General features: G+C 44.6%; 2 protein-coding genes and 2 non-coding genes across 5 annotated transcripts in view; all 4 read left to right on the plus strand.

Moving 5' to 3' along the window:
* Positions 1-20490, plus strand: part of DENND2B (DENN domain containing 2B) — a 152738-nt gene extending 132248 nt beyond the window's left edge. For both annotated transcript variants that reach the window (XM_058806350.1, XM_058806351.1), the window contains 6 exons: positions 13909-14086; positions 15118-15159; positions 16151-16262; positions 17249-17488; positions 17727-17813; positions 18781-20490. In XM_058806350.1, coding sequence (XP_058662333.1) covers positions 13909-14086; positions 15118-15159; positions 16151-16262; positions 17249-17488; positions 17727-17813; positions 18781-18815 — 694 coding nt within the window. In that variant the 3' untranslated portion in view covers positions 18816-20490. The remainder of the gene's footprint in view (positions 1-13908; positions 14087-15117; positions 15160-16150; positions 16263-17248; positions 17489-17726; positions 17814-18780) is intronic.
* Positions 20491-21115: 625 nt separating this feature from the next.
* RPL27A (ribosomal protein L27a) lies at positions 21116-23942 on the plus strand. The gene is made up of 5 exons (XM_058806353.1): positions 21116-21373; positions 21682-21745; positions 22125-22200; positions 22979-23153; positions 23752-23942. Exons 1-5 carry the CDS (start codon positions 21131-21133, stop codon positions 23878-23880), a joined length of 687 nt encoding a protein of 228 aa, XP_058662336.1. The 5' UTR covers positions 21116-21130; the 3' UTR covers positions 23881-23942.
* LOC131559582 (small nucleolar RNA SNORA3/SNORA45 family) lies at positions 22542-22673 on the plus strand. The gene has a single exon (XR_009274908.1). It is a non-coding gene; the product is annotated as a small nucleolar RNA SNORA3/SNORA45 family (small nucleolar RNA).
* On the plus strand, positions 23406-23537 carry LOC131559583 (small nucleolar RNA SNORA3/SNORA45 family). The gene has a single exon (XR_009274909.1). It is a non-coding gene; the product is annotated as a small nucleolar RNA SNORA3/SNORA45 family (small nucleolar RNA).
* Positions 23943-25209: the final 1267 nt, after the last annotated feature.

Raw genomic sequence — 25209 nt, forward strand, 5'->3', positions numbered from 1 at the left:
CTCTGACCTGCTGAGTGTCACATGCTGGAAACATAGCACCTCTTCCTTATCCTTTGTCTGCTCTGTCTGGGATCCCAAACACTCTGGGATGGAGACCACTTCCTGCTCTGTGTGTGCAGCAGCTCTGCTTTGTGCACTGTGGTCCCTCTCAGCACAGGGATCTAGGAGGTACTGTAAATCAGAAACTAATAATGAGTTCTTTGACAAGAGCCTGGAGAAAGTGACAGTGGATTTAAATTCAATACTTACTGAGATTTGCATGGTTTAAATAGGGATGAAGTCTAAAATGAAACACTCTGGCTTTGAGCTAGTAACTGTCTTCTTGGAACCTTTGCCTTGTCTGACATGACTTTTGTTTATGGGCATCCTAGCTGAAACTGGAGTTTACCAGTAATGTGGGAAAAAAAGAGAAGCTAAATATCTCAGAGGCCCACTCTGTGCCCAAAGAATGAGAGCAGGAAATTAAAATGATTTTACAAGGGTTTGATTTCTGTGTGTACCCAAAAACTAGCTTAGAAATAAATGATGTTGGGGTTTAGGCTTCAAACAATAAGATGCAGTGGGCTTTTGTGGCTGCCTGTTTCCAGCAATAAATGATTTCACACATTACACAAGTCTGGGAAAGTCATGCCTGGTGAAGTGAGATTCATTCAGTAAGTTGTTATTTATGGTTCTTACAGTGCCCAGAATGTGCCAAAATTTAAAGTCCTTGATCTTTGCAGGAAGAGATTGTTTGTTAACACAGAGAGTGATGCTCCCAAGTACTGAGGAAACAACAGCAAAGTTCTGAATGACAGCACTGTGAGGCTGCCCTGGATAGATATGTGCAGTTAGGTTTGGGTATTTTTCCCCCCAATAAGTTCATGATGTATTTTTTCTGCTTGAATTTGGGTGAATAAATCCCTGCAGCTATTTGCTCATCTTGAAAAATGAATGTGAATCTGCCAGCAACCTTTCAGAATTTTGCTTTCTGTGAACAGTGGAGCAGACCATAGGGAAACAAAAATAATGATAAAGAAACTTGGAATAAAAGTAATAATAGTAATAATAATAATAATAACAATAATAATAATAATAATAATAATAATAATAATAATAATAATAATAATAATAATATCACAGCTCTTAAAAAGGAAACTTAAGGCTCCAATTCCTTAAAAATCTGCTGAAAGCACAGCTGATGTGATATGCCTCATGCCATCTCTAATCCCTGTCCCACTGAGACCCCCTGTTTATGTTCCCCACATTCTGCCTGTTCACCCCAACTCTGGAATAGTCCTGTGCCTGCCAGCTGCAAAGGGGGGCTGCTCCTGTGCCATCCTCTGGGGTTTGAGAGGCAGCAGATGCAAAACCAGTGGGGGCTGGGGCTCTGGAACATTGGCCTTGCTGCAGGCACAAAGGTAGCAACAAAAAATAAATAGAAGGCAAACATTGGAAGAAAAACATTTCTCTGCTTGTTTTAGTTTTATGCTGGGGAAACAAATTTGTGGATGTGTTTGTTGAGGAGGTGATGTATCCATGTGTGGGAGAACAGTGTCTTTGCCTTTTCCCCTGAATGTTTGGAGAGGGGAAGGGAAGGCCCTGTACATAGCAATGCCCTTTTGTTATAAGCCCATTTTATATATATATATAAACCACTCTTGCTGTAATCCACTATATTGGGAAGGACTCTGAGGATATTTTGCTTACATTTCACATACGGGTCCAGTCCAATGCCAGCCACAGTCAGTGGGAGTGTTTGGATGAAGTTTGTTTTTTTGCTATGGATCCAAGTCCTCCAATATTCTTCTTTTGAAAACTTTTGGGGCTGTGAAATGCTTCTATAGAGATCCTGCTCTTGTAAAAGACAAAACAGCTTCTCATTGTTGTGAATTTTGCTTTTATATGAGGTATTTCAGCTACTTCTCAGTGAAGCAGCAGCATGGGCCTCAGGGAGAAAACCCTAACCCTGCTCCTCCCCACAGCATTTGGAACTGCAGGAGGAATCTCTCTTCCAGCACCATTGTAGAAAGTCCAGGCAGATCCCAGACCTGACCAAAGGTTACAGGCTGGAGACAGAAACACTGACTAACCCAGGAGAGAGCAGAAATATGTAAATAGTGGGGAAGTCATCCCACAGGCATGTCTCTGTTCACTCTGGAGCACAGGAGGAGCAGAGTGTTCTTGTGTTCAAGGGCAAAGGCTCTCAGAACACAGCAGTGTTTCCCCATTCTCACGCACAGACACAGTCAGGGCTGGCTCTGCTGTGCCCAGCGTGTTCAGGGAGTGGTGATGCCTCTCCTCATGTTTGAATCTTTTGTTTTGGGGCAGGCTAGAAGCTGGCAGCAAGAGCTGAGAGGTAGCCTGGTCCTTATTTCTTGGTGCTTACCTAAAAAACATCCTTTAACCTAGCAGCCAAAATCATAGCATTATCTTGTAGCTCAGGATAAAATATGCAAATTTAAATAAGAGATAAGTGGCAGTGTTTTAGTAGTAAATCATTCCTCCTCAGTCCAGTAGCAAGGTCAAGTGGAAAAGCAAGAATAGCTAATTCCTGGGGCCGATTACTAAAGTGCAAGCTCATTTTGTATTTCCTTATTGTTCCTTTTTTATTAACAAAAGTGGGATTTAATTCTTACAAACCAATCATGGCCATGTCAGGTCTGAACAGCTTCACCAACTGCCTGGGAAAGCTCCTTTCCAGTAGCTGTCATCTTGTAGCACTTGTAAAGTCTGCCAACCTGCAGCTTAAAAGGTAAAAACACGTGTATTAGCACAGAGAGATGTGAGAGGTAAATAGATGTGAGCTTTGGCCAGCAATCAAGACTTCCTTTACTTTCCCCATCACCAGCAAAAGAAAGGTGAGAGAAATTTGACAAAAAATAAATGCCAGAAACCAGCTTGTGAGGGAGAATTTACTGCTGCCAGTCTCTGACTGGTCTGTGCCATTTCTGAGCACAGGCTACAGGGTCTTGGTAGTCTTTTAATTATCAACTGTGCATTAAAGATGATGTTTGGAGATGCAGACTACTGCACCTGTGGAATGTGTAATAGCTCACAGATCTTCACTCTAAACCCAGGAGACGTATGGATGGCTGACATTTCTTCTGGTGTATTTTTATCCAAAGAACTTGAAGTGTTATACTAATACTGTCAGGATTATTGTGCTTGTCTGGTCTGATATGCTGAAGATAAGCTAGAGAATTTCTTTCACTAATTTCTGCAGTGGAAGGAAGGAGCTCTTGTATAATTATCCAGTGTAGACAGAATTTATTCTACAGCAAAAACATCCATTTGTCCTGTGTGTAACCAGAGAGTTTCTGTTTCCTCCAGTGAGAGCCAGACCAGCCCCTGTTCAGGGGGCTAGCAGAGCTGTCTCCAAGATTCTTGAGAGAAATTTTGCACTTTTCTCCCTCTTCTCAAGAGGTAAATTACATTTTGTACCACTTGGATTACTTTGTCCAGCACTTAGATTGGTGATGGCTGATGCCAACAAAGCAGCTGTACATGGACAGTAGGAAAATGTGTGTCAGGCAAAAGGGACAGACCAAGAAACAAAATGAACATTCAAAGTCTCTGGCTTGTTTAATATTCCACAGTCCCAGAGAAAACAACCTAATAGTGACATTTTTAATATGCCATGTCCCAAGAAGGGTACAGCTTGTATAATTTTCCTTTTCTTCCTTCCCTCCTCCCCTGCTTTCCAGTGGTATTTATTTATGTCACTCCAGGCTTTGGCCAATGCTCTACAGTGGGAAAACATAATTTTTCCACTTTCAATTCGTGCAAAAAAATTTCTCTCCCTTCCCCATGAAAGGAAATGGGATACAAAGACAGCCCTGCTCCTTGGTAATTCCCTTCTGGATTGCTTATTGGCACAATGTGGCAGTAAATTGCAACATCTTCCCAACTTGACTTTTTGCTCCTTGCAAGAGGATTTAGATTCCCTCTTTTCAGCTTTTAAATGAGATAGATTAGGGGGAGATTGTTCCTCTCCTCACTGGTTACTACCTAGAAAAATACTTCACCCTGCTTTACAGCTGTCCTGCTGTTAACAGTGGAGCAATGGCCTGGGAATCTGAAACCCTCAGTGTGAGCAAGGGGTGGTGGGAGCAAAGGTCCCAGTGTGGAAAGAACAAGGAGTTAACTCTGCTCTGGAGCACCTGCTCTGAGACACTTTAGTTCTGGATTCATGCTAACAAATTGTCCTGCAGGAAAAGGATTGGAGAACTCTGTGGATACAAAGGATAACTTCACACTTGGAAATGTTTGTTTTTTCTTGCAACCACCTGACAAAGCTTGGGCAGGTAGCTGATGTGTCAAAGCAATGACTTTTTTCCCCAAATCCCATTTTCTTGAAAAGGCAAGTCCTCATTCTGTTGGGCACTTTGCATGTCTCTTTCTCCAGGGGCTTTCATGTGCCTTGCTTACACACAGCAAAAAATAAAGCCTTTGTTAATACCACAGTCCCCTTTAATCAACTCTTCTCTGCTTTCTTTTAAATTAAGTGCTTCAAAGCTACTCTCTGAGACAGGGAGAGCTCTCCTAGCAGTGTTCTCTGCTCTGCAGCTCTCAGCTCCATGGGATGCAGCCTTGGTCTTTGCCTGAGCCAGGGCTGTGTTCTGCAGGTTATCTGTGGGACCCCACCCTGTCACTCAAGTGTTCCCAAAAGGGATGGAGAGCTGGTTCTGAAAATGCAGCTCTTACTGAACTAAAATCTGGCAGATTATGTAAATTTTGGAGATTTTTGCAAAATTTGGATGACAACCAAAAAGAAAGCCTCTTGTATAGTCAGAATGAACCTACACTTACTCCTTTTATATGTACTAATGAGCTGTTTAATTATCAAACATTGAAAATCTGAATTACTTTATGTGACTGAAAAATCCACTGGCTTTAAAAAAAGAACCTCTGAGGGCACATCATCTTCCATGGTGTCCGTCTCTGTGAAGCTGTGGGAACATGTTCAGTGTCAGTGATGGATCCATGCTGGGAGGGTAAAACAGCCCAAACCAGGAGAGGATGTTGCACACTGAAGCTGAAGGGGATGTGGCCAGACAAGAGTTTATCAGTGAAGATGTTGCCCACTCAGTTTTCTGTCAAGTACAAGAAGGAAGGACCAGAAAAGGAGACCAGATGATGACACAAAATGTTGGGCAAGTCTGCTCCATGAGCTGTGCTCCTTGGCACTGCAGTGAGGCAAACCATGGCTCTGTGAATCCAAGTCAGGGAAAACAATTGCAGAAACAGGGTTGTAACCTTTAGTTCATCACAAAAAAAATCTCCTCCTAGGAATCATCAATAGCACAAAGGCATTGCTGCCTCTGCTCTCCATAACTCACCTTCAGTAGTCACTGGACCTGTCCCAAAGTTAAGTGCGTCACTGGTGCCCCACTGATAAGGAACTGCAGCCCTGCTTTTGCCAGACAAGTGAGGACATCCTGGGATTCCTTTCTGAGAGGTTTATAAGCTTGGCTGTTCTCCTGCTGCCCTGTAGGAAGCACCACATAAAACCTGAAGTGTGTGACTTGTTACTTGTAAGAGAAGGCTTGGGTTTGAGTTTAGCTCCTTTGCATGGGCCAAAACTGCCATTTGAGTGGTGTGAAGGTTAAACAGCTTCACTCTTGGAGCTGTGAGCATAGTTAAAGGATTTTGGAAAGGACAATAACTGATAATTGGCCTGATGTGATGTGGAAAATATGCATTTCCTCCTCAGTCTCAGTGCCCCTCTCTCCCTGCCAGTGTTATCACTTGTTTGCATTCCATGAGATATCACAGAGGTCACTTGCAGCAAATATGTCAGCATTCAAACTAGGGAAGCCACTGTGGTTGGACTCTGCCCTTCACTCTGGCACCAGCAAAGTTTGGCTGTCCCTTCTGCACCAGGCTGCTGCTTGCCAGGAGCGGGGAGTGTGGATGGACCTGGAGGCTGAGGGCACAGGTGCCAGGGCAGCACTGCTGGCTTGGCAAAGCAGTCACCCACCCTAGCAAGTGTTCACTTGTTGAGCAAGGTTCCTGCTTTGTCCAGCTCCTGTGCAGAGTGAGGGATTTTCACCTGCTTCTGGACTGAGCTGTGGCCTCACTGCTGGTAGAACATGTGGATATTTGTCAGGTCTGGGTGAGAGATGTTCCAGCTCATAACAGACAGGGAGATCTGCTCTTTGTGCTTTGGGGAGCTCCTTGCCCTGTGCCAGAGGTTCACTGTAGCAGTAATTCTTGCAGTGTGTGTGATGATTGAGTTGTGAATTGTTCAGAACTGGCTGCTGAATTTGAGATGGGCCAAATGGACCCATGATCCTCATATGGATTATATGTGTTCCCATCCATCATCACATTTACACTAGAGAATTCCCAATTTTATTCAAACACAGCCTTCCATTGGTGGGCCTCCTGTGCCATCAAAAGAAAAAGCAAGCTAAAATATGCACAGATTTGTCTGTGTTTCCTGAAAAGGAGGATATTGGGTACTGATCAGAGATACAAATTAGCTGCATACTTTGGGCCAGCAACTAAAGACATCAGGTGGTGACTCTTAGTTCACCTCTTATTAAATATTTGCTGCATAAAATAAATGCAAAATATTACTCTGGCTTTTACAGTCCAAACTAATGCAATTTTCCATGGAATATGAACCCACTATTTTGATTTTGAACATCTTATTGGTTAGTGTAGAGAAATCAGATTTAGTAACAGGAAATTCAGCAGCTTCAGAGCTCTCTTTTAGGTCACACATGCAACCCCTCCATCCTAAACTTCCTGCAGACACCCAGATTTTCACAGATTCACTTGAAGGTCAGGTGAGGAGAAGTGTTTGGCAGCAGCAGGGGAGTCCTCCTCCCTGTGTACCCCTACACAGAGCTGGACCCTTTACAGGAGATTCTGCCACAGGGAATTCTCAATCCAGGACGTTAAAATCTAATTATTTGACTTTAAAAATAAATTATATTCTTAAAATGAAAAAATGTATTAATAATACATTAACATGAAACTACAATATTTATTAGCTTCAAAATTACAGTCTCTAATTCCAAACCACCTTAAAAAGGCTTGAAGGAACCTCTGAAGTTTGCCCAGCCCCTGAAGGGCTTCTAGAAAAGTAAAAATTATTCAGATTTCCAAAGCTTCAACATGCCTTGCTGCTGCCTTTGCAGCAGCCTCTCCCACAGCAGTGAGGGAACTTGTGGTTCACAAGGTGTTATTATGTCTTGAGGGCTGGTCTGATTAAAACAGAAGTGGGAAAATAAAGGTCTTTGAGGCTTTATTTCAGCAAAGTATTTCAGCACAGTGAAAGTAAATTAAAGCTGAAGCTTCTGCTGAAATACTGTGTTGAATCAAAGCCCAAAACAGTAATTTGCCTGTCCCCTCATGCTTTAATTGGTGAGGTGAGGCATGACCTGATTGCAACTCCTACTGCTCTGTAGTCATTGGAAAGAATTATTTTATTAGTGCCCAGATAATTTACTGGATTACAATTAATTTGGGTCAAACAAAAATATGTTAAGACCAAATTCTGGTGTTTATATTGGTCATAATCTTTTTCCTCTCAGGGACAGGTAAATATATTTGTTGTGGAAGAAACTTTTCAGTTTGAGAATTTTTCCTGATAAAACTGTGGGTTTGTGTCTGTCTGCTTAGCAGCAGTGGCTGAGGTGTAGAGCACTGGTTGTATTTGATTTCCATCTGTGCCACCAGTGGGCTTTGAGCTTCTGTCACCTTCAGCTGTCCTGGTTTGTGACCTTCCCTCCTGCAGTTTCTGCCCCTCTCAGCCTCTCTGGTACTGACAGAGGAGAGGCAAGTGGCATCAGACAGCCCCACCTCCTTTCCTCTGCCTATAGCAACAGGGAGGGACCAGTTTCACCTTGGCATCATATGTGTGTGATAGCTTTAGTCATGTTCATATTAAATGGTTTTCCCTGGTCCTTGCATTGTTCAGCCCAGCCAGTCACTGTCTTGTCTCTTAATTTTCCATCCCAGCCCCTTTGCCCTCAGTTTCCTTTTTACCTGCTCATCAGGCTCATTTTGTCTCCCTCCCCTCCCAGGTCTACCTCCCAGATCTTAATTTTACCTCCTTGCATTTAATTCAGCCTCTTCCTTGCCTTCCTTTCCTTTTCTTTCCTTTTCTGCTCTTCCCTCCCCTCAGGTTCTCTGCAGGAAGAAGATGATCTCTTTCTCCCAGAGGAGCCTTCATTTCTCAGTGTAGCCCAAGGCTACAGAAGGAGGTTTTACTTAGTGCTAACAATTTATTCTGAAGAAATTAGCAGCTAAGTAAGGCTCTTTTTAGTGTGCATAACAAAGATTTTTTTTAAGATGGCTTCTAACATAGCCAAATCAGAGTGAGTTTAGACATCACTAGGTAGGAGTCCTGGGCACACAGGGCATTACCTCCTTCACCAAAAATGTGCAGCAAAGATGTTTAATAAAACAAAATAATGTATAATTTTATTTGGTTTTGGAAACAAACTGATCTGGTGTCAAGCAAGGGGGAATTGGATCAGTTGATCTCCTGACATTTCTTCCTACCTGAATTATTTTGATTCTATATATCTTTGCTTTAAATTGGAAACCAAAATGTTTATCCAGAGGCAGACACACAAGCTCAAAAACAAGTCAAATTTTGAATGCATATCATGTGAAATTGAGCCTTACAAATGCAAGCAATCCTACAAATAGGGAGGTATCCCACAGCCATCAGGAATGGCAGCCCTTAAGGGTTAGTTCTTGTTCAAAAAGCTGCAAAAACATGCCATTTCTTTGATCTAAGTCAAAAGACAGGAATTGAAGATTTTTTCCCCAATTAAACATCCTAGCAGTGGTAACAGAGAAACAGCGATGATTTTGTATAGGAAGAATTTGTATTTGTCTTGTCTGATAATTTTATACTGGCTGGAAAACTGGAGATGTCCTGCACCATTACAGCAAATGAAGTCTTGGATTCTTATTTTATTCCTCTCTGCCCTTTTTGGTGAGTAGTTGGTGGTATGTGGGTTAACAAAAACCGTATCCTCACTGCACAGAACCTGGATGAAAGACAAACCATTAATGTGGGGGCTCAGGGGGCCTCAGGAGCAGAGCACCTGGGGATCAGGGGGAGTCCTGGAGCTGAGCACCCACACTCTGGAGAAAGCAGTAACATGTCCCCATTGTCAGGCAGCTTTTCCAGGGCCAGAGATCCCCAAGGGCTCACTTCAAGAGCTGACCTGCAGGAATGCTGCAGGAGCTCACTGCAGCCAGCTGGAGTTTGGAGACTGTCACTTCTGACGCTTAGAAGTTTTCATTTATGTCTTGTCCCTGATGCTATTACTTAGTCTTATCAACCTGATTAATAATGCTGCTCTTATTTATTCTTATGAACCCAGAGAAACCTTTATTTTGTCAGGGCCTTGGAGTGCACTGTATCTGGCACAGCACAGTACTGCCCTGAATTTCTGCCAGCACAGCAACAGCAGTGCTGCCTGCTCTCCATCTCCACCCAAAGTCTATCAGGCTGCCACGGATTTTACTTCCACTTGCCCTTTATTTGATGCTTTTCAAGTTTTCTACTTTGTCCTTTCCACCTCTGCAGCCTGTTTGTGCTGGAGGGGAGCTGGGCTGAGCCCTTGGCCTGTAGCCTCTCCCCAGAGTCCTTCAGAGTCCTCTGCAAACCTCTCAGACTCTTTTATCTTGCAGATTTGTCACAGACCTCTGTGAGAGACTGGAGTTAATCCAGGATCAGGAGAGGCATGGAAGGATCTAGAAGGGAAGTGTCAGGGATTTGTTTTGGCTACACAGTTCATCAGTGGCCCAAGTGTAGGAGCTGTCCCAGAAAAGCAGGGCCATGGCCTGTGATGAGGAGACATCCTGGTGTGTAATACCCATGTGAGTCAAGGGATGGGAAGGACAGAGCCTCCAGACTCCAGCCTCAGGTGGGAGGAAGCTTTCCTGAGCAGACAAGGGATGTGTGTCAGGGAGGTAACTCAAAGTGCTTGTGGGCTCAGCATGAATGTGTCAACAGGGCAGATGAAAGACTTCAGCAAATGTGGGCAGAGCGACATCATTTAATCAGCAGGGAGAGATGAGGAACATAAAAGGTTGTGGAAAAGTAAACAGTGGAAACACTTTTTTTGTGAATTTACGTTTTTGGCTGTGTTTCTCAATGTGAGGGAGCAGGGAGCCCAGACTGGGTGAGTTGGTCCCAGTCCAGGGCACGGTCCAGAGCACTGGCACAGCTCAGAGCTGGCACCAGCCTGGGGTGACAGAGCTGCTGGGTGGCTTGGCCCTGCATGTGAGGGGTGCCTCCCTCTTCTCCTGGCTGAGGAACCTTGTCTGTCCCTCAGGGGAGGTGGAGGAATGAAAGGGATATTCCTGCTTTCTCCTTCAATGCAAATGCCAAACTGACTGTGGAGGTGCATGTCAATAGTAAGCTAGGATCAGGGAGCCAAACCAGCAACTGGTTGTTTGTGCTAGAGGCTCAATCCTGGATTTGGGAGATGCTCAGTGTGTGAAGCTTCCTTGGGCCTGTGAGAAGTTCTAGGTGTGGAGGGAGAAGCAGGAAGGAATGGCTGTTGGCTGTTGTCAGAAAGAGACTTATCAAGGGTATTTGTGGAATATTTCCATTGGGAGTAGAAATTGTAACTGAATATGACTTCAGCAGTTTGAGAGAGTTGGTGACTTGCAGTGTGCAACAAGGCACAGTCCTTGAAAAAGCACAGCCAGCACTGACATCCCAGCCAGGGCAGTGTCCATCCCCTGCAGCAGCTTGTCCTTCTCAGAGCGTGCTAACTGTGCTGCGATAAGATATGGATACAGCCTAAGCTTGGGGTTATTTGTTGGTTGCCAACCCAGAAATTGCTACAAGACATTCTCCCTATCTAAAGGACAGAAAAGGTTCTTGTTAAGTCACAGTGATTTGCTTTTTGATGTAGACTTGAACAGTGTTCATAAGCCATCTCCAAAATTCAGCTGAGTCACAGCTGTGTCTGAAATCCTGGTGCCTCAGCTCTTAGTCTGAGCTTGCACCTCCCCAGCCAGCGACACAACAAGGAAAAGGTTCTGTGTGCTATCATGAGAAAATGATTTGGGAAACAAAATAGCCCAGAGGAACATAAATCAACTCTGAGTGGGAAAGAAGCAATGTCATATTTTGCCTGTAACATGATAAAGGATCTCTTCAAGAGAAATTTGTCTTTAAGAACTGTCTCAATATACTTGTATAATCTTGTATTACTGCCTTCACGGGGAGAAGATCAAACACTGAAGCTTTTTTTAATCTAGTGAATAAAAAGGCACAGAGAAAACCAAAATGTTGGCAAATTCCAAATAATTTCTTTACAAGATGAAAAAACCCATGGAAATCAAGAAGTGTCAACAACAGCTAGAACATTATGCAGCATTCCTGTAAAAATGCACAGGCCAAATGGAAAAGCCCACTCTCCAAACCAGCTCTCTGAACTGCCATAGAGTATTAAAAGTGAAAATATTTTGAAAATCTAATTTTGATGATTCTGTTGCTTTACTTTGTGTGCTTCACACACCTTAAAGAAAATAAACCATCTGACCTTACTGCTTAATTCTCATAAACAAGAACAGTTGGATAATGTGTGGGTTGCACATTTTGAAAGGAAAAACTGGAGCACACTTGGTTTCCCAGGGTAGGCCTTTCTTTTTTTACTTTACTGAACATGCTTCTCCTCAGTAATATCCCTTTAAAAGGTTCTGAACTGTATTTTGGAGATTTAGGCTGGGGGTTCCTTTATACATATCACCTCTGAATTTTATCTTACAAACTGTGAAATTTCACTGAAGTGAAAGATGTGTATTCATTCTAAATATGAAACTTTCCAGCTAGGGCAGGCACTTTGTACAAGCAGGAGTTTGGTGACAGCTGTAGGAGTCCTGCAGGAGTCCATCAGGGATGGCAGCAGGAGATTCTGGGGGCTGGAAGCTTGGAGGGGATGTTTCATGGGGATGAGATGTTCCAGAAGGAAAGATTTTCTGAGGCTGAATTTAAGAGCTGTGTGTGGAGTGCTGAAGTGCAGAGGCCAAGGCGCTGCCAGGGCGGTGTTACTCGTGCTGGGGTGCTGGCAGAGGGCACCCCTACTAGAGCTGGGTGCTGCCACAGGACACCCCCAGCACTCTGCTCCTGGCCCTGCCCCAGCTGGCTCCCAGGAAAGCTCAGGAAGAGATTCCAGTGGCCTGTGCTGGAGGCTGAAAGCCTCCCCAGCGTGGGAATAGCAGGCACAAGAGGCTGCAGGGGCTGATTTACGTCACAGCACTGCGTGTAACACAACATGTTACAAAAGGGCATTTTACAGAGAGGAAACAAATACTCACTGAAGAGCAGAAGAATGTTTGTCTTCCTGCTTTTAGCTTAACGTGGCTCTTTTTTTAGTTGCTCAGCTAAGATGAATTTATTGTAGGTGAAAATGCCAGGGAGTCATTGAAGTCATCTAGAGGAAGTGCTGGGAGTCTGTACCATGTTCCACAGCTCTTCCAAAGCACACCAGTGTGCCTGCTGTGCTAAATGCTTGAGGCCAAAATACGAGGCCATGGCAGCACCATTGCTTCTTATAAAAAAAAAATATATAAATGCATCATTTTACAACAACCTTGTGTCAGGCAACATTTGTTATAAATCCATGCTGCGATTGTCAGATCTTAAAGGAAGTGTCAATTAAAACCAAGCCAGCAGATTATTTGCAGTAAAACAATTTTAAAGTAAAGTAAAGCACGAGGATTTGCTCTTCCCCAACATTTTCTCTCTTTGTCCCCTAAATCTCATTTTTCTCATGTAGCAAACTTTGAAGGTAAATCACTGATGGGAACAAACAGGTGAAACCTTTCCTCTGGCTCTGGAACAATTCACAACTGAAGTAAAAATGCTGATGAAGGTTATTCTGGTGGAGGTCTGATGCCACCTAAAGTCTCCACCAAGTCTTGCAGTAGAAGAAATGAGCATCTTTCCCCAGCATTTTAAAGCAGTAACAGCTCTGCAGTTATTATTTATACTTCTTTGTAGCTACATTAAGCACAGCAGAAGTTTGCAATGCAAGAAAATTAGTTCAGTCATGTTGGATCCAAATTTCTGTCATCTTAGCCTGTGAGAGGCAGACAATGTAGCTGTGATATGGAGAGCTTGTTTTTATTCCCCTGATGTTAAAACCCACTTGGTCATGATGTTCCTTAATTTTTAACCTTTGGAAACCATGTGACTGCAAAAAGAGAATTGGATTCAGTAGATGGAAGGACATTTGCCATGATAATATCAAGCCTTAAGGTTTAGGAGCTACCAACCTGTATTTTAGAGTACTCTGCTGAGCAGGATCAATACCTTTATCACTGAAGTTGGTTAATAAGTCCTTTAAAATGTATTATAATAAAAAGATGCTATTGTCAAAAAATACACTATCTTTGAAAAATGTGTTGCTTTTACCAGCTTTCCTTTGGAACAGGTATTGATTGTTGGGGGCTTTTTATATCTGATTTGGTAGAGTTTTTTGTGAGGATTTTTTTCCCAATTTTATTTTACTTTTCATTTGCCCTTTGTTCCTGTAGTTAAGACCATTACTATTACGTTGTTTTACTACTGATATCATCGTTACAGCCAAGATCTGAAGTTGCTTTTGGGTTTTAAGAATTGTTCAAAGTAGCTGCTTTTGAGTGCTTTTGGGAACATGGAATCTTGGCTTCTAGATCAAACCATCTGCTATGAAACAAATGGATTGTAGTTTGAAACAGGTTCTAGTTTTGTACCTTTGGTTTGAGGTGTGCTGTGAGCTGCCACACTGCACAGCACAGAGAGGATAGGGACTGGAAGGAGACCAAGGCCTGTCTGAAGACAAGAGTGCCAGAGGCAGCACCTTGGGCACTTGTATTTCAACAGTCTCTCAGCGGGTGGAAGGTGTTGTGAGCCAAGAACAGCCTTTGCTGACCTGGTTGTTGCTCTCTCCCCAGCACCCTGTCGAGCTGCTCCCACGCTGTAGTGGCCCTGCTGTACCCCTTCTCCTGGCAGCACACCTTCATTCCTGTCCTGCCCTCGTCCATGATTGACATCGTGTGCTGCCCTACCCCCTTCCTGGTGGGACTGCTCTCCAGCTCCCTGCCCAAACTCAAGGACCTGCCCGTAGAGGAGGTAGGAGCTGGCACCACAATTGTTTGCCTGGAGTAAAGCTGGCCTCTCCTAGGAGAGGGCTGCCACTGGGACATAAATCCTCACATGTTTAATTTTTAATCTGCCTCTTTGTTTCTTCTCTGCCTGGTTCTCATTGGCAACTGCCTCTTGGCAAAGCTGCAGCAGTAGCTTTATTCTTCTCTTTTATTCTGCCTCTCTTCCACACCTGGCACCTTGTCAGAGACAAGTGAATGTTTACCTAGTCACCGGTACTTAGGGTGTAAACATGCTGATTTGTTCTGGAACAAGAGGAAGCCATCTGCTATGACATCTCTTAATCTTTATGGAAGTGGTGCATGAAGCCATAGCCCACACAGGAGACAAAACCTTTAACAGTTTTAACTTCTAAGACTTTGTTATTACTATATTGGAAATCAAATGAGAGTTGCACTTCATCAGCTCTTCCAGTAAAAAAACCACAAGAATACTCAAGGACGCACTCTTTTCTCTCTTGCTCCTATTAGTTTCCTGTCCTTTTTCTAAGGAATTTTCTTGTGCTCGCTTCCAAGGCCCTGTGTGCCTCTGGCCCAGGTAAATCTCTGCTCCATTTCCCTTCTGCTTTCCTAACATTGCTCTTCCACATCTTCCCAGCTCCATCTCTCAGCTTTGCTGCTTTATCATGAGTATTTCACACCCTTGCCCTTTGGAATCCCCGCTGCCTCCACATTGTTTTCTTTAAACCCCTTAAAACACTTTTCATGTTAACAAAATTATTAGTTATAACTTGGGTAGATTTAAGAAAAAAAACCCTTTTAGCTTTTTAAATATATTAATCTAGTATGAGATCTGTTGTATCTATGTTAAATTAGACTTGTAGCTCTAAAGAAAACCTTCATGTTGTTTCATAAAGCACACAACCTCTTGTTTCACAGTAGGAATTTGATTCATGTTGAGGCTTGTTCAGCAGATGGTCTGCTATTAAAAACCAATGAACAAATGAATGTTTTCTGTGTCTTCAGATACATTTCACAGCAGTGTTTTCTTTTCTGTAGGCTTTGATGGTTAACCTGGGATCTGATCGATTCATCAGACAGGTAAAGTACAGCTCAGAATGCTGCCATGCAGTCTGGCAAGCTGTTTACCCCTATGGTGTGATTGGGTTTCTTTGATCAGAGGGATTTGGCAGGAATTGTGTGTGCAAAGGGAAAGCGATGAGGGAAAAAAAGTTCTAATTTTCTGTTCCACCTGCAAATAAGAATTTCTCAGTAGGCAGAAGGGAGTGAGGCTGTGACTGTCACAAGGAATCAAGAACTGTATTCACAGTGGAAAGAAAACATCCAAAGGCAATAACATTGCCTTAGCAAGTAAACTCACACACTGTTGGGAGGTGAAAAGGACAAAAATAGCAAAGAAAGTTCCCGAGAGCACAGAGGTGGAGAATAGTTTAATGTGACAGGAAAAGCAGAAACCTTGTAAACAAGGAGATGAGGGATCATCATCTCCTGACAGTCATGTGGCACTAAATAATTTCAAACCAACAGTCTGCAGGTTGCATGGGGAAACTTTGTGTTCAATTCCCTGGCTGGTGAACAGTGGCTGCACAGCTAAGGCTCCTGTGCTTACCTGGCTTCTGCTGAACAAGCATAAAATAAAATGAAGAGAGCAACAGGGGCAAGACCCAGAAAACAAGACAGACTAGAAAACAGTAAAAACCACTGTCAAGGACCAAAGGAGCTGCCTACAACCAACTACAGCAGCTGTGTGTACCCCTAGCAAGATTTCACACGATGTGTATTTAGTTAAACAGGACTATTTGGACTCTTTGTCATGTGAAGAGCTGATTTCACATTTTTGTGTTTACCTGCTCTTTGGATTATCATTCCTGACTTTAATCTTATTAAGAGTGACAAGGAATTTTTAGAAGTATTTGTTAGTTGCGCATAGATTCTCATTCTTTTATATATGTGGCCATGACAGTAGCAGATGCAAATATTTTTCATCTGAATTCTAAACCTGCTGAAAGTATTTGCTGGAGTTCCTGAATAGATTATTGTGGCTTAAAGATTTTTTTTTTCCCTCCATCAGATGGATGATGAAGACACACTATTGCCTAGAAAATTGCAAGCTGCTCTGGAGCAGGCTCTAGAGAGAAAGAATGAACTGATAAATCAGGATTCAGATAGTGATTCAGATGATGGTAAGTTCCTTTGGAAACAGGGACTTGTGTAATAAACAAATGTAGGTAGAATTGTGATTTTCCATGCAGGAGAAACAAAGATGGGACTTGAGGTCTCAAATACCTCTGGTGACATCAAAGGCTGTCTCTCAGCACACAGCAGAATGAGACTGATGGCATCAACAGACAGTGATACCTCACCTGTGGTTTATTTTAATTTCTTTGCAAATGACAAGGACTCCTATGGGTCCCTCTGAACCTTTGCTCAAACAGAGGTTTGCAGTTAACTTGGCCCTAACTCAATCCAGATAATTCTCCAGGCTTAGGGGTGTGTCTGAGTTTGGAATTGCTCTTGGCACTTGGTATTTTCAGGGGAGAAGCGGGTACCACCAGAAAAGAATTTTAGTCCAAGATGGGTTGGGCTGTCTCTGAAGGTTCATATTTCTCTTCAGCAGTGATAAAAACAGCCCAGGGTGAATTGAGATGCCTGTGGTTTAAAGGTATGAAACAGGCCCCTATTCAGTTTTTGGAATTTATTTCTAATCATATGCATTACATATATAAGACTGTTTAAACATCTCCAAAACGATGAAAGCCCAAATTCTACAACAGACCATTTTTGATCAGTTTTTGGTACAGACTTATTATCCTCAGAGAAAAACATTTTAATGCTGAATCATTCAGAAGTTTTTGAAGAGAATTTGCTCAAGAGTGAAAACAGCAGGTTTGATTTTGATGAAACACCCATCAAATGTTTAATTTGCTGAGGATTTGTAATTCTCGCTGACTCTTGGTCACAGAACACCAATTCTGCAGACTGGCACCGTGGCTATGGCGCTGTCACCCTCTCCGTGTGCATCCAGGTGTGCAGGGAGCCGCTGCCGCTCCTGCCAGTTGCTAGCGCGGCGTCAGGGAACCGGGAGATGCACGGCCCGGCCCTGCGGGGATAATGCTGACAGCTCTGGTAGCAGCTGATTTTGGTGTCTTATTGCTGCCTTATTTTGCAGAATGTAACACCCTGAATGGATTAGTGTCTGAGGTTTTTATCCGATTCTTTGTGGAGACAGTTGGCCATTATTCCCTGTTCCTAACCCAGAATGAAAAAGGAGAGCGTGTCTTCCAAAGGGAGGCTTTCCGTAAATCTGTGGCCTCCAAGAGTATCCGCCGCTTCTTGGAAGTTTTCATGGAATCCCAAATGTTCGCCGGTTTCATCCAGGACAGGGAGCTGAGGAAATGCAGGGCTAAAGGTACGGGTGGGTGTCCGCCCTGCGCTGCGGGTCGCGCTGTTCCGCTGGGGTCCCGCGGATGGCGGCAGCGCCCCTCCATCCCCCGTGCTCACCGGGAAGGCGGAAACCATCCCTGCACTCCCGCGCGGTTAACCGGAAGGGCGCTGCGGGCGGAGGCTGCCGGGGCGGGAGCCGGGGCTGCGCGGGGACCGGGATCAGCCGCACACGGCTCAGCCATGCCTGTCTCCCTCTGCCGCAGGGCTCTTCGAGCAGAGGGTGGAACAGTATTTGGAGGAGCTCCCGGACACGGAACAAAGCGGAGTAAACAAGTTCCTGCGAGGCCTCGGTGAGGAAAAGCTTTAGAAGTATTTCTGAAATGAATTTTCAGTGTGATGGTGGATTTTGGTTGTGGTGGTTTTTTTGTTTTAATTTGAAAAAGCCGTATCCGAGGTGAAGTGAGGTAGTAGAGTGGTTTCAGCGTGATAGGAATTACAAAAAAGAAAGCAATGAAAACATAGTTAAAGGTATAAAATAGATTTAATGACGGTCCTTGTTAACACTTTCATTTTCACTTGGGGATGGGGGAACCAAGCTGTGAAAAACGCCAATCACTTGTTTTTAAAATTTTTAAAAGTCTAATAGTAATAAAATGGTTAGGACAATATGAGACAACAGAGACAAAGAGTTACGGACGTCCGGGTACCTTTTTCTGGGCATCATGAGCCCGAAAAAGGACCCACGTTAACAGAGGATTAACCCTTAAAAGCAATAGCCTGTTGCATAGTCACACTTGACACATGATGCATAAATCCCATTCAAACACAGGATTCTGTCTGGTCATCTTCAACTTCTTCCTCTGAATCCTAACAGCGCCTCCAAGGTGGGAAGAAGTTCGTTTCTTCTGATAAGAGGGGAAAAATTTCTTTTTCTCCGAAAGATTTAGGTGTCCTGTGACTGCTATCTAGCTGGGAGTCCTTTCTTTTAAACAAAGCATCTTACATAGCATAGTTTCTATTTTAACAGTTTCTATAACCTAAAATTATATTTAACACAGTACTTAATAGAATTAATTCAGCATTACTTTCTAACACAACACATATAATGTTCATTTTAATATTTGCAAAAAGCCAATCATAAAATACATGCATTTTTCACACAAACCATGATCAAGGAGTGGAACAGGAAGGGGTTGGGGCAGTCAGTGTTCTGTAACTCAGCTCTCCCTGCTGATGCTGATTACAAGTTACACCCGTTTGCTGTCACTTTGGATTGACTTTGCTATCTGCTGCAGACTGACGGTGTGCTTCCTTTAGGTAACAAAATGAAGTTCCTTCACAAGAAGAACTAGCTCCTTCCTGCTGAAACACCAACCCAAATCCTATTTATGGCACCGTGTGAGACACCTGCGGCGCTGGAGTGCGGAGCGGGAGGAGAGCGGAGCGAGCTGAGGCAGCTCCAGGAGAAGATCCACGGATGCTGTGTCAGGGTGCCACGTGAAGGCTCCTCCGTGGTTTTGGGCAGAGATTGTACATAATGTGCTGTAAGCTTTTGTAACTGATTTTGTAATGAGCGAGACAACTGTGGTAAATATTTGTATATTCCTGAGAATACCAGGTGCTTGTTTTTTTTTTCTTTAGTATGAGTTGAGTTATGCTTGGTGCAAAAACGAGTAGCTGATTTATGTGCAGCTGACTGTCTCAGCAGAACCACTGACTCCAAGGGGTGTTTGATGCCTGAACACTGCGGGGTGAATGAGCTCGGGTACGTGGGAGAGGTTGTACGCACGGGGCTGCTCTCGTGCGGCACAGGCACTTGGCTGTCTATCTGTCTGTTTCCTGCAAACTGATTTTAAAGGAGAAATAACAAAGTAACTTAATAATAAGGTACTTGGTTCACATTGCAGAACCTCCACTTGGTTTGAACTCTGGTCAGTAAACTCCTTATAATCCACTGTGCACTAAGATGCTAAGCCTGGGGAGATCCTGGCTCTCTGACATGCAAGCTGCAGCGAGTAGGTACAGTACAGCCTTTCCTAGTGTATGTATGTATGGATCCTAATAAACTCTGTAAATAGACCTGTTTGTTTATATTCATTGCAAACCTCTGCACTTCCTCATGTGGAGCAGGTACAAACACAGCAACTCACCTGTGATTTCTAAATGAATTTGTAATTAAAATGTAAAGTGGATATTACAAACATCTCTTTTGGTAGGTTTGCTAGTTTTGTTTTCACTTTGGGGTTTCTCCAGTGTTTTTCACCAGGGCTAAGACAAGACATTTTTTACCCCTTTTTAAAAAATTTTATCCTAACAAAAGCATCTGTTAAAACATTTTTTCATGGGTTAGCAGCAAATGATTTTATCTTTGTATCACACATACTGCTCCTGACCTATGGAATTTTCAGTTGGCTTTGTGCTGTGCGTGGTGCTCAAGTGTCACGTTCTTCCTTGATCTAGAAAAAACTCCTGTCAAGATTCTATAAGTTTTCCCTTAGTCTGAAGAAGAAAAGATTAAAAAAATATAAAATGCTTCAGATAATGAAAATTAGCTGAAGCCTCTTACCTTCAAAGGAAACCCCCACACTCTGGTTTTCGTCATTCTCAGCGTGACTGCTGTAGTTAGATGGGCTTTGAGGCTTGCGCAGTTCCTAACCTGACAGTGGTTCTGGTTTGCTATCAGCCTCATAGAGCAAACTTGAGGGGCTGTTCACTGAAAAGGTGAAGTCGTTTCCTTTTTCAGTTACCTCCCTCACACTCCAAAATCCACAAAAGCTTCTTAAGTGTACGTGAAATGTCAGTGAAATACCAGGTGCTTTTGCTACAGAGGAAATGCCACCACAACTGGTAACTTCCATTAGTTTCACTCTGTGATACGCTCCAAGTTCCAGAATGATTGCTAGATGTAATTCTTGAGAGTGGAAGGAGTAACGTCACTTGTACAGGTGGCTTCTGGCCTTTTTATAAACAACAGCTGCTAGTAAATGTAGGGGGAAGTACATAATTCTTCTGCAGAAAATGATGGATAAAACTGTACCAGGACATGCTGTGGAGTTACTGCAAAGGCAAGACAAAGCTGATGTACAAGAATGTGCTGTAAAACCCATCTCCTGTGCCAAAGCTGTTTTGCTCCATTTGCACTTTAAAAATTAAAGGAGAAAGCTTTTAAACATTGTGTCATCTGTCAACCTGTTCCCATTTTTGTAATGTGAATCAGAGGATACCACTGGGCAAGGTGAGATCATGGCCCAAAAAATCTATGGGTGCCTTTTGAATCCTCAGACTGGAGCTGTGTAAAACAATCCTTGTGGTATGGGGTGGTCTGTGCTTGAAGGGATCAGACGAACAAAAACCAAGGAGTGCATTATTTTCCATACTAAATTGGTTGTTAACACTAATGGTGTTCCTCAGCGTGGAACATTGTAAATGCACCAGGAAAATTCTAAAGAAAAATAAATCCAGGCCTGTGTTTAAAATTGGTAAATTTTAATCCTGAGGCCTGTGTTTAAAATTGGTAAAGTTTTGTTTAAAATCTTAACAGTATAAAATCCATTTAAAAAACCCCTAGAAACCAAACTTAAGAAACAGTGACACTCCAGGAATTCACACTCCAGTGTGTCAAGTAATTGTGTTCAAGGACGTAGTGTTCATTTTCCCACTATTATGGATGTTTAATAAAGTGACCAAATTTCCAAAAATTGCTAAATTCTGTTTAAAGCTCCGCTTCCCGCGCCGGGAGCAGACGGGGAGCGGTGCCGGCTGTGGGCGGGGCCCGGCCCCTCACGGCTCCGCCCGCCGCTCCCGCCTCAGCGAAGCCTCGCGAGATCTCGGCCCCGCCCCGTCCCGCGCGCCTTTGCCCGCTCTCGCGAGAGCCGCGCCCTTTCTCTCCCTCGCGCACGCCGGCAAGATGGTGGGAGCTGCGTCCGGCCGGATGGGATGGGATGGGATGGGATGGGATGGGATGGGATGGGATGGGATGGGATGGGATCGGGATGGGACCGGGACCCCGCGGCCGCCGCCCTCGCTCCCGCGGCGGGACGGGACTGCCGAGTAGCGGAGGGTGGTGGGGAGGCGCGGCTCCGAGCCCGCGGCGGGCGGGAGCGGTGCGGGGAGGCCGGTCCGCCATGGCGGCCGGCTGCGCGGTTCCCGGGCGGGCGCGGGGTTCTGCTGGCGCTCGCTGCCCGCCTCGCTCACGGCCGCTCTCCCCCTTCCCCGCAGCCTTCCCGCCTCAGGAAGACGCGAAAGCTGAGAGGACACGTCAGCCACGGCCACGGCCGCGTGGGTGAGTGCAGGGGCGGCCGCGGGGGCGCCGGGGCCTCCGCGGCGCTGAGGGAATGCTGCTGCTCTGCCCTTCCCCGATCCATAAAAACGGGGCTGTGCGTGCAGGGCACCGGGGGAATATCGAGCGGTGCCGCCGTGATGGGCTGATCATGTCCTGCACGATTTAGACTCCCTGGGTTTGTAACTCCAGCGCTGCTCAGCCCATCAGTACTGGCTATGCGACATCTTAAACTTCCAGGGCGGTGCAGTCTCCCTTTCAGCTCTACCATTCCAACCGTGTCGCACCACAAGATAAAAGAATTAGTTTAAGTTGACATTGAAAGTATCTCTAAGTATTGTGTGTAATATTAATGTAACAAACTTAAAATGTTTCTTGTCAGGCAAACACAGGAAGCATCCTGGAGGACGTGGTAATGCCGGTGGTTTGCACCATCACAGGATTAACTTTGATAAATAGTAAGCTAACGTTTTAAATGTCTACTAGGAACATGCATGCTCATGAAGTAGAAGCAACTGAGTTTTATATGTGAATAAGGAAAGTTTTCTGCAATCCTCTGTGTTTTTTCCTTTAATGGGAGGTGTAGCATTATAGCTGCTCATGTCCCCACTTAGCCTTAAATCAAAAACCTTTTCACTTGGCATTTTGGAGAGTTCATTGTAGCATTAGGTAAAGCTGACCAAATTTCCCTGTTACAGTGTGGTCCCTGCTTAGCAGTGCACACAGAGCAAATTCAGAATGTGAATTTGGTGTTAAATCCTGTTGGCTGCAGCAGGTACAGGGGCAGGATGTTGTGATTCCCGAGGCTATAGAGTCACACGTGGGCCCTGCCCGTGGCCCTGGTGTGCTGGAGTGCTCGGACAGGAACCACTGATCTCTATTCACTGGCTGTGCCTGCCTGGCTCAGTCAGTCACCGGGTCAGTGACAGCAGTGCCACAGCTTCCCAGGCAGGACAGCCCTCCCTGGGTCCCTGGAAATGCAGCCTTGGCAGGGAGGGGGATTGAGGTGTGAGTTGTGGGGAGAAGGGACACTTAGAGAGAGTGTAATTGCTCCTTGGTTTGGATACTAATCATTATTGCACCTAAATTCTACACATATTAATATGAAAAAAGGTGTAATGTGACATTGTGGATGCTCTGATGTTGTAAGATGCTTGTTTCAGTGTTAGTTTAGAGTTGTGCTTGTTCAGGATGAGTTAGAAATGGGATCTAACGTGGAATGTGTTTGTGCCACAGCCACCCTGGTTACTTTGGGAAGGTGGGCATGAGGCACTATCACCTGAAGAGGAACCAGAAGTTCTGTCCCACGGTGAACCTGGACAAGCTGTGGACGCTGGTCAGCGAGCAGACCAGGCTCAACTACGCCAAGAACGAGGCGGGCCTGGCCCCGGTCATCGACGTCGTGCGCTCGGTGGGTGCTGCGGGGCTGGGCCCTGCGCCGGGCGCTCCTGCTGGGGAGCTCCAGTGCTTCGTGCTCAGAGGCTCACCACACAGATCCCTGGGCACTTTGGGTGTTGCATTTTTCCCTGTAAGAACCTCTTGTCCTGCTGGTGTGTGTGTGGGCAGGCACTGCCCTCCTTTGAGGAGGTGGTGAAGGATGGCTGGTTTGGAATGTTCCTGAGGGAACAAAGCCATGGTGGAGCCGGTCTCCCACCATGTCACCCTCGAGACTAGAGTCACATCTCCACATGTCTGGTTGTCTGGGTGTGCTATAGTTCTCGGACAGGAACACCTGATCCATATTCACTGGCTCTGATGTCCTGTGTCTCAGCCAGCCACCGAATCAGGGACACTGCTCTGCCTCTGCTGGCCACTTAGGGCCACTTCCCACCTCCTGTGACTCCAGCAGCTGTTTTGTTAATTGTCTTAATGTCATTTAATGTAATGAATTTACTGGATAAGGTCATGGTGATCGTGGTTCTGTTTTAACCGGTGTGTGCTAACAGGTCTGAATGTAGGAGCCTGTGAGCTGATTACAAACACTGAACTTCTTTTTTAAATCCTTCTAGGGCTACTACAAAGTGCTGGGCAAGGGGAAGCTGCCCAAGCAGCCTGTCATTGTGAAAGCCAAGTTCTTCAGCAGAAGAGCAGAGGAAAAGATCAAAGAAGTTGGTGGTGCCTGTGTGCTTGTGGCATAAAAGTTTTTGTTTTATTCAAATTTTTTGAATAAACACTGCATAAAATGAGCTGGTTTACAGAAGTTTGGGTTGTTCTGATTTTTCTTTCCTGACTTCTCCAGACACAGTTCACACTTAATCTTACCTGCATAATACTTGATCAGTGGTTTGACTGCTTCTCACTTCATTTTGAAATTGCCTGATTACAGTTTTCAGTACCTGCCATGTACAGATGTCTCATTGTTTTGTGGGTGGCAAAATTAAGTTCTGAATTTGTGCTGCTCTTTTGTTAGTAATCCTTTCTACAGCTGTCTGAAAAGAGGACTTGATGTGATTTTGATGGGGATTCTTGAAAACTGAGGTGACATCAAGGGGAATTTGTGGGGATGGTGCCCTGGCCTGTGGGAATGGAACAGCAGGAGTGTGGACAAGGAAATGCCAAGTGACAGCAGTGCAGCAGTAGCTGTAAATTGACATTTGCAATCCCTGCCCTCCCCAGGCTGGGTGTGCAATTCCTGCTGTTCCCAGCTGTGGGACAGTTGGTGCCAGCCATCCTCAGCCTTCCTTACAGCTGGCAAAGCAGTGGCACAGCTCTGGAACTGCTCTGTGTGCAGTGCTGATATATTGGTTTAAAATGATAACCTGAAATAGTCCTTGCTTGGTTGTAACATCAAAGCAGGACTTGTGGTGTCTGCAAGGCTTGGCCCTTGTGTGCCAAAGCAGGATTTAAAGGAAAAAATAACAAATAATAACAAATAACCAAAGCCAGTGGGCTGATTCTCAAGTGTCAGACCAAGAGCCTATAAAAGCTGTCACTTATTTTAAGCTTGCTGCTGAAGTTGATGCACGTCTTGAAGTATGTGTATGGTAGAATCCTGGTTAATCAACTTCTAACCCAGTGTTTGGCAGCAATTAAATTTAGAGGGCTTTTAGGGTGAGGTTGATGTGCATTCCATTTATAAAATAGTTAATCTTAGCCAGTGGTCCTGCTGCTTGTGAATGGCTATGGCATAAGTGGGCAGTTTGTTCCAGAATACAGAGGAGTTTGGGAGCTGTGTCTCAGTGGCTGCTGGGACTGCTGTTTGCTAATTTGTCATGGTCGATGTAGCTCAATCTCGCACTCTGGCCCCAGCCATCCAGCCACTTCTTTATCCAGTGCCCAGTGACCTCTCCAGGCCGTGGGCAGCCAGTTTTTCCAGGAGAATGTGTGGGAAGTGGTGTCCAAGGCTTTCCTGCAGACAGATAGTCAGACAGCTACAGCCTTTCCCTCACTACCAAGGGGGTTGCCTTGTCAGCAGAAGAGATTGGGTGGGTTAGGCAGAACCCCCCTTCCATGAGCCCACACTGACT

The sequence above is a fragment of the Ammospiza caudacuta genome, chromosome 6 (assembly GCF_027887145.1).
Source record: "Ammospiza caudacuta isolate bAmmCau1 chromosome 6, bAmmCau1.pri, whole genome shotgun sequence".
NCBI lineage: Eukaryota > Metazoa > Chordata > Aves > Passeriformes > Passerellidae > Ammospiza > Ammospiza caudacuta.